The 9,054-nt window shown below is 46.5% G+C and overlaps 2 protein-coding genes and 1 non-coding gene across 3 annotated transcripts; 1 reads left to right on the top strand and 2 right to left on the bottom strand.

The window, feature by feature from the left end:
* On the top strand, positions 1–5,588 carry LOC138617965 (small conductance calcium-activated potassium channel protein 1-like). Its single transcript, XM_069693362.1, is given in 9 exon segments — positions 1–879; positions 1,306–1,401; positions 1,701–1,982; positions 2,583–2,704; positions 3,370–3,511; positions 3,594–3,704; positions 4,263–4,390; positions 5,169–5,238; positions 5,349–5,588. Coding segments are annotated over 9 exon segments (2,052 nt in total). The 5' UTR covers positions 1–9; the 3' UTR covers positions 5,580–5,588.
* A 715-nt stretch (positions 5,589–6,303) lies between these two features.
* Positions 6,304–9,000, bottom strand: rps27.1 (ribosomal protein S27, isoform 1). The gene is made up of 4 exons (XM_069693394.1): positions 8,932–9,000; positions 8,174–8,282; positions 7,927–8,037; positions 6,304–6,557 (listed from the first exon to the last, which is right to left on the bottom strand). Exons 1-4 carry the CDS (start codon positions 8,935–8,937, stop codon positions 6,529–6,531), a joined length of 255 nt encoding a protein of 84 aa, XP_069549495.1. The 5' UTR covers positions 8,938–9,000; the 3' UTR covers positions 6,304–6,528.
* LOC138621975 (small nucleolar RNA SNORA35) lies at positions 6,779–6,908 on the bottom strand. Its single transcript, XR_011310982.1, has one exon. It is a non-coding gene; the product is annotated as a small nucleolar RNA SNORA35 (small nucleolar RNA).
* Positions 9,001–9,054: the final 54 nt, after the last annotated feature.

Raw genomic sequence — 9,054 nt, 5'->3', positions numbered from 1 at the left:
CCTCTCGGCATGGAGCACTCCGCTTCCATGAACTTGTCAGTGGTGGATGGAGACGAGGTGGAGGACCGCCATCCCCTCCTCCCCTGGAGGATGGTCCCCCCACCTCAGGCCTGCACGCCTCAGTGCGGGATACACCACACAGTCCAAACGCTGACCGAACACCCCGTGTGGCTGGACAGAACGCAGGCCATGGCCACCACACCTCTGTACAACGGCAACCTTTATGTCACACCCTCACCTCGCACCATGAGGAGGGGAGACAAAGATAAAGGCAAGGAGAAGAGGTCAGTGGGGAGCAGACAAAATCCAGGACACAAGGAGTAAAATCAACAGTGCAAAGCCGAGAACGCAGGAGCTCACAGACTCCGGGAGAACGTCGCATCTTTCACTGATGTTTCCATTTCCCCCTGCAGGTCACCCTTCAAGGGCCCCTGCAGGTCACCCTTCAAGGGCCCCTGCAGGTCCCACCTGGATGTGAGGGATGTTGATTGTCGAGGGCGTCGCATGACAGGCAACGTTTCCCTGGAGATGCACGACCGGCAGAGTCTCCCAGAGATCATCATCACCAGCAAGGATGACAACCTCCACCCCCACTGCGTGGCATCTCAGTGTCATCAGGACCACTGCGAGGGCAAAGGCGCGCTGCCGGGAGCCAACTGCCCCGGTGCGAGCCCCGGCCCCCAGCACAGCCCCAAACACAGGCCGGACGCCAAGGACGACCCATACTGGAAGACCCACAACATCGGCTGGCGGCTGGTCCGCAGGAGGGCTCTGTTTCTGAGGAGGCAGCGGCTGAACGACTGCGCCCTGGCGGTGGGGATATTCGGAGTGGTGATGATGGTGACGGAGACGGAGCTCTCCTGGAGCGTCTACAGCAAGGTCAGAGAGAGGAAGAGTGGGCTCTGAGAAAACCTTCTAGAAATCTGAAAGTGATTCTGGCCTGTAAAAGAAAAAAAACAACAACATCACACTGCACAACTGCAGTTACCATCTATTATCATTATTATGACAGACAGCAACAAAAAAAAATGCACAGTAAGATCATGTTCATTATATCATGCACGTGGACTATGACCATAATCCAATGTACATAGGATTAGAAGATTACACAGGATTGATGATACCATTTTATAGCCGGAGTTTTATGGTCATCAGCTGTCACGTTTGTGTGTTTATGTGTGTGTGTGTGTGTGTGTGTGTGTGTGTGTGTGTGTGTGTGTGTGTGTGTGTGTGTGTGTGTGTGTGTGTGTGTGTGTGTGTGTGTGTGTGTGTGTGTGTGTGTGTGTGTGTGTGTGTGTCACACAGAGCTCCATCTACTCCCTCACACTCAAGTCAATCATCAGTGTATCTACACTCATCCTGCTCAGCCTCATCGTGGCGTACCACTGCTGTGAGGTGCAGGTAACTTACTTCTTCATCCTTACAGAATCACAGTTTTTGTATTTCCTTCTTCAGTGAGCTTTTATCAAATTTATGTGTCTCTTAGACTTGTCTCCCAGAAGGTTTTTAAATCAGCAGCCTGTGTGTTATGACCCTTAAAATTAAGAGACCAAAAACTGATTCTCCCTCACAAAGGAAGGATTTTTCCAGGTCCGAGAGTACAGTATGTTTGATTTTGTGTTATTTCTTTTGTCCCGTGACCCAACAGCTTCACGTGATCTCCGTCTCACTGTAACACACTCTTCCCATCCCTCCGGTAGCTCTACGTTCACGACATCGGGGCAGAGGATTGGCGGATTGCCATGACAACCGACCGTTTGGCTCTGATCGCCCTGGAGCTGGCAGCGGTGGCCATCCACCCTTACCCGGTGGGTCTGCTGTCATACCTGCAGAAGACGAAGTCCCGCCTGTCGGAGACGGAGCTGGAGATCGTCCTGGCCCTGCCCATGTTCCTGAGGATCTACCTGCTGGGCCGGGCCATGATGCTGCACAGCCGCCTCTTCACCGACACCGCCTCCCGCAGCATCGGAGCGCTGAACAAGGTGCGGGGTCACCCTCGGGCTCCCCCTGCAAAATCTGGCTTTTGGGTTTTGGATAGTACTGTGATGACATCATGACACATTTAAAAGAAGCACTGGGCAGTAGCCTGCTATGATGAGATATTTAGTCTATATCGTGGACAATGATTTGGGCTGACCTTCCTCTATGAACATTTCATGAACATCTGTTTATGTCTTATGTCTAGGTGGGCCGAGAGGTCTGTAGACGTGTGACTCTTGAGGTGTGATTATCACAGTTTCGCTCCCACGGACCCCAGTGGTTTCACATGTTGGTTATGTTCCTCGCTAGCTCTCCTTTGCCTGTCTGCTCTCTTTTCCGCAGCTGATAATATCCCCCTGGCTGATCCCCTCCCTTATCAATGCTCTTTAGGAGTGATTAAAATGACCTCTTTGCCCCGCTCCTCTCTGCAACACCAAACCTACTATCCATGTGTCAAGCCAGATTGAGAACAAGTTTCCTCATCCCTTATCTCCTCTGTATTATATAAACATAATCTGACAGGTGCTATCCTAAATAGTCTGGATAAGTAGGTCACCTACTGTCAAAATTATGATATAATGCGTCCTATTTGTGATCTTCAGATACACTTCAACACCCGCTTTGTGGGAAAAACGCTGATGACTACCTACCCCGGCACTGTGCTGATGATTTTCAGCGTCTCTCTGTGGATTGTGGCAGCGTGGGGCTTACATGTCTGTGAGAGGTATGTGACGATATGTCACTTTACTCTCTGAATCTGTGGCGTCTCAAAGACATTTCATATTGAATTTCTCATCTGACGTCTGGCAGATATTAAAGCATTGTTGTTACTGTTTCTGGTGCAGCAACAAATCCAAAGTTCACTCTGCTGTACTGGTTGGATGATGAAGTCCAATATCCCCTAATCTTGACATGATGCTGGGAATATGGAATATTGATTTTTTTTTTTTTTTTTTTTTTTTTTTTTTACATCACCTTGTAATATCACAAAATAACCAAAGAATCAAAAAGCTAAATAAATACATCAGTGTTTAAAAAAAATAGTAACCGAGGCCTGAGGCAGCAGGACGGAGGCATGAGTCACGCTCACCTGAACAAAGTCTTCAGCCTAATCTTAAAAACGGAGAGGTTGCCTGACTCCTGAAGCCAGACTGAGAGCAGGTTTTTACAGGAGAAGAGCCGGAGAGCTGAAGGCTCGGCCTCCCGTTTGGAACTCTCCACACCTGCACTCTGACAGCCAAGCGCTCGCTTTGTATATAAGGAGAACGAGTTTTGTAGATTCTCTTCTTGATGTCACAGGGAGCCAATAAAGAGAAGCTAATATGGGACAAATGTGATCGCTCATGCCAAATTCTCTCACTCCAAAACGAGTCCCTTTTGTCCCTGCAGACACCACAACTACAAGGACCTGAGCAGCAACTACATGGAGGCCCTGTGGATGGTCTCTGTCACCTTCTTGTCCATCGGTTACGGAGACGTGGTCCCTCACACCTACTGTGGACGCAGCATCTGCCTCCTGACTGGGATCATGGTGCGACAGAGAGCGAAGGCAATTTAATAAGTCCGATTAGCACACACGTCACAACATCAACATCTCACTGCGACTCCCACAGGGAGCAGGCTGCACGGTGTTGGTGGTGGCGGTGGTTGCCAGGAAGCTGGAGTTGACCAGGGCAGAGAAACATGTTCACAACTTCATGATGGACTCCCACATCTCCGAGAGGGTGAATATCAAGTCAGCGTGGCTGCACTTTACTTGTCAATGTTGACTAAACATGCCCGAAACTCTTCATTATGTGTTATGTTAGGCACCAGAACATCTTACAGTGTGCGGTCTTTTCCTCAACTAGCAGGACACCGCATATTAACACTCCTGTCACTCAACATATGCAGGGTTTTCTGTTTGCGAATCATCTTTTCATCGAGCAGCGACATCAGAATTCGCCCAGAATTGACCTTAATTCACTACAAATCAACATAAGTTCCAAGCAGAACGTCTTGTTTACGTGATGTCACTGTGATTTACAACACTTTATCCTCTTCAAAGATATTGATGCTAATTTAAAAATCCAAAACCAAGAGAAACTTCACTGGAAAAAAAAACTCTCACCCATCATTTTTGTCTTAAGATTTTAAAATATGAGACACAGTGACTGCAGCCCGCTGGGATATAAACAGTTTGTTGGTGTGATTCAGCAGGTGCAGTAAATAACAGCACTTTGAGGGATTTTTCATGAACGTATAATAACTCTCCCGAGTGATTTTCTGCGTCCTTTCGCCAGATAAAAATTGCTGCAGCGAATGTGCTGAGAGAGACTTGGCTTATCTACAAGCACACTAAGCTGTCAAGAGAGCGAGACCACACCAGAGTCCGCATGCACCAGCGGAAGCTGCTCCTGGCCATCCACCAGTAAGACACCTGAAGTTGCTTCTTATAATAACAACTTGTTCATCAAATCGATGCCTAAAATTAGGGCTTTTATGGCATTAATTCCACATCTTAAAAAAAAAAAAAAAAAAAAAACACTACAACGGATGTGATAAACGTTCAACCCAGTAACTTTTCTTTGTTTTTTTGGCACAATTCTCTCCTGAATTTCACTCTTTAATAAATATAAGATTTAACGACCGGTTTCAAAAGGAAGTTTCTAAATATTTGCGTTCCTTTGAATTAATGTTTGCAGCCTTGCAGATTGTTTTATGTCTTGAGGTTTGGAGAAAGTTGCCTCTGAAAAATGTGAGACTAAATTCTGGAATAAGTAATACATTCCTCCTCTAATAAAATGTAGCTCAGTTAAATACACTGAGGGAGTTTGCTGCTGCGTTTTATATTGTTGTATAAAAGACAATTCATGAGTTACTAAACGGATCGTCTCTGTTCCTTCTGCATTTAAATTAAATTTGAGCATGAATTGTCCCTTGCAGCCACGTTGGGCTCCTTATTCAAAACAAAGGAGTTGACTGGAAAGGTTTGTCCAAAAAAAAATGGAAATGGCAATGGAGACAATTGTATGTAATGTGTTCTTTCTGCTTATTGCACAGAGCTCACTGTCTACAGATTTGTTTAAAGCATTTTCCACCAAAGTCCTCATAAAAGTGCTGACCGTGTGTTCACGGTTTGTTGTCGGCCATGTGTGTGTGAACTGGCTCTTTGAAGCAGCAATGTGATCAAACTAAATAATCTCCAGGCTGCGCAGAGTGAAGATGGAGAAGAGGGTACTGGCGGACCAGGCGAACTCACTTGTGGACCTCTGCAAGGTGAGAGAGGCAAGTGAAGGCATCACTTTATAACCCGTCCCGTCAAAACCTCCACCAAGTTGCATCTAATTCCTCCCGATACCTTCTCTGTCTGCTCTCTGTGTCGGCAGATGCATAACCTGATGTACGACGTGCTGTCGGAGGTGCAGGGCGGCAGGGGGGAGCTGAACGCGCACATCCACAGCCTGGAGAAGCACGTGGAGGAGCTGAGGGAGGGTTTCCGGAGCCTGATGCCGCTCCTCTCCAGCACCCTGTCCACGCAGAACTCCTCCATCCGCCACCTGCTCAGGGAGAGGGAGGTGAAGATGGAGACGGCCGGTGTGAGCGGCGGAGACGGGTAGAGGAGACGTGGAGGAGTTTCCTGCCGGTAGTGCAGCTAATGTGATCAGGGTGGGGCTTTTTTTTTTTTTTTCTTCTTCTTCTAACACATGATCCTGACAAGGTAGAGGCTGTACAGATGTGTAAAGTTGGAACGAAAATTTTCCATAGCAGAAATACCACATGTAGACATTAGTCACGACTTGGCTCTTATGAAGGTTTCTCTCCTGAAATGAGAAACAAACACAACGTGGCAGGAAAGTAAAAACCCACCAATGAACATTTCATCAACGCAAAAACATCAGTTATTCTTTAACCTAATTAAAATAATCAACTTTTTGCCCGGTAAATGGTTTAATTTGAAGACTTATTGAAGATTCCAGACTATCTTTATAGATTATAGAAAATAATTTTAGACTTTTGATCTGAACAAAATTCATTCAATGTCACTTGTAATTTGCTTCATGTTTTACAGACCATCTGATAATAATCTAAATAATGAGTAATAATTGTATTTTGCCCTACTCAATACATAAAATAAGGCTAAAAGTTTTGGGGAGCGGTCTGTAAACACTGCACGCATCTCTGACCTTGTAATAAAAACTGCAAAAATTGAAATGCAGTTTACTATAAAGAGTCCATCTTAACCTGGAGCACTTTGTAATAAAGGTTGATAAGACTACTGGTTTTGTATTAAATGTGTCTTAAAGCATTCGGGCGTCTGAATAAGCACACACAAACCGTTCATTTAGCCAAAACAACATTTTATTTAAGAGAGACAGGGTTGGAGGGCGGAGTTACAGCAACAACCGATCCGTCGACGCGAACGGTGGAAATCCATCCGCCGTCCAGTTTAGTCTTCGGGTCTCGTTTCAGATCTCGCTGCTTGGGTCTGCCGTGTCTCGCGAGGCAGAAGACGCTGACATCAACCGGTCCATCCCCTCCTCTCCCTTTCAGCTCCGGGGAGGGAAGCTAGTGCTGCTTCCTCCTGAACGAGCACCCTGTCAGAGGAGACAATGACAATCAGGACGCTGCTGACAGAAGGGAAACCGCAGAGTGCTGAAATACTGCAGGCGCTGCACGCTGCCATTGTGCTGATGATGACGAGAGTCATTGCTTTCCATCGCGGGAGTGATGAGGTCACCATCTCTGCCACGGCCGGCTTAAGTTCGCATTTCACTGCATATGGAACGCATGAAGCCAACTGGCGCTACGGGGAGATGCTTGTTCTCAGCCTTCGAAAGGGGGGAGCCAGTGGTCTAGCTCAACCCTTCTGCTGACTGAGGTTGATCTGGCACTGGAATGAGATTGGAAGACCACGATAGAGGAAGTCCAGTCACTTAGCAGTGCGGCTGACGGCTTCAAAAAGTGGCACAATTCATACAAACAAAACCTCTGATCGAGCTGAAACGGCAAAGCCTGGCGAGTTTGTGTCCGCTAACGTAGTCCGTTTTCCCCAAAGATAATTTAGCTACACTTTTTTTTTTTTTTTTTAATGCGTCAACATCCGTCCTTCGTGTAGATTCCCGATCTGGAGCAAAACAAGAGTAAAACATCACCGACAAGGTTTGCGGTTATCGTAGCTGAAGCGCTCAGATGTTGACTTGCTGCATTTCTGGGATAAAGATTCTATTTCGCATATCAAGTGATATTTTTTTTTTTTTTAACGCAATGCAAGTCTGAGCCTACAAAGAAAAATGAGGATTATTAAGTCATGCTTTGAATTAAATTTGCTGCTAATTTGCTTGAAGTCACAAACCGGACCAATACCATAAACCCCCCCAATGGATTCTAAGTTACTAGTAAACGGCAGGTGAGAGAGTCAATACTGAAGAAGTGACAGTGGAAAAGGAAACGCTTAAAGGAGTGAATAAAAGGTGACGCGCGACTGGTACGGGCCGATAAAAGGCTTTACACCGAAAATGTTGGGATCGCCCTGAAACCAAACATTTCTGCTGATGTTGCGGGCCCATAAAAAAAATTAAAAAAAAATGATGCTGTAATTCCACCCGAGTGTTTGACTCTCGAGTAAAATGCTCGTGTCGATGGCGTGAGCGCACCATCACATCTCTTGAGCTTTTTTTTTGTTTTTTGCAAAGGTCGTCCCGGGTGGAGCAAAATCTGAACCGGTTTTTCGTGCAAAACCCTCAAAAACGCCGCTTCTCTCCACCCCCCCCACCCCAAAAAAAACACCACCTAACCCGTCGAGAGTTTACCGATTCAGCTGAAACACGGGCCTGGGCTGCACACGTGAACCTGAACCCCCTCTCTCACACACACACACACACACACACACACACACACACACACACACACACACACACACACACACACACACACACCCCCAGTCATGTTCGGGTGAATACTGACCCTCTGTGAGACGTGCTTTGCCTCCAGTGGGCTGACACAGGACTGTTGAACAGCCCACGCACAGCACGACCGTCTGAGCGTGGCTGAACACCGTCGTGATCTTGTAGCATCCTGGAAACCCCAAAAAAAGTTAAATACTTCTTAGTTCATATCGATATTTACACCCTTCCCCCCAAAAAAGAAAAAAAAAAAAGTGAATTAAAAACACCAAACTGTGACACTATCAGCAGGTCAGAAAAAACGTTACCTGGACATTTCACATCCATAAAGTAAGAGTTGGGACTCTGAACAAGACGCTTCTTCTTGTGCCTCCTCTTCTCCTCCTCAGGGGACGGATGCAACAAGTCTTTTGCGAGCTGCATGGGGGGAGAAAAAGGGAAATAAAAAAAAAAATTTAAAAAAAAAAATTTAAAAAAAAATAAAACCTGATTAGAGTAACGTCAATTTTCACTCATCTGTTTGAATAAAAATTAGAAATAACAACGATGATAGAAGAGTAAGAATACAAGACGCTGTGTGGTGGTCAGTTAAGTGTATTATTTGGCTCCAGAAGCACACCGGGTGATTTGTTTTGAGCTGCCCAGTTTCAAGGCTCCTCGTCCGGCCTACGTTTCTTGGGATCGGGATGACGCGGTCTGCGCGTGTTTCATCAATCGCGGCAAGATTCTTCACAATATTTGAAAACGGTCAGTAAAATATAACACCGTTGAAAACCTAAACACGTCCTCAAAAGAGGAAATGCGACGGTTAATGTTTCGTTTATCGCGTCCTCCGGTGAACTGGCTCCATGTTTGCAGTGCGTGCGCGCAGCCATCTTGTGTCACAATGCGCTCGAAACGTGCTCAATTATTGTTCAAAAACGGACACCGGAACCGACCGGAACCGCCTAAAACCGACACCGGTCGAATCGCTACTCCTTCGTGTGCGTATTGAGCCGCGTGGCGACTCTCCCGCACGCCATTAAATGGTAAAAGTGTCATTTTGCTACGGCCCGTGAATACTTACAGGCATGTTGGCGAGGAAATAGCCGCTGCCGAAAAGGAGGTATTACCGGAAGCGAGGGGTTCATATCGGCGGTTTCCTTCGAGTACGTAGCGGACGTGACGTATTTTCTGACTGCACTGCACG

This window comes from Brachyistius frenatus, unplaced genomic scaffold (assembly GCF_029030835.1).
Source record: "Brachyistius frenatus isolate BFR_SWC_R1_liver_20210118 unplaced genomic scaffold, ASM2903083v1 Contig_2, whole genome shotgun sequence".
In the NCBI taxonomy this organism is placed as follows: Eukaryota; Metazoa; Chordata; class Actinopteri; family Embiotocidae; genus Brachyistius; species Brachyistius frenatus.
The sequence above is the reverse complement of the archived record's forward strand: the minus strand, read 5'-3'. Positions and strand labels throughout refer to the sequence as shown.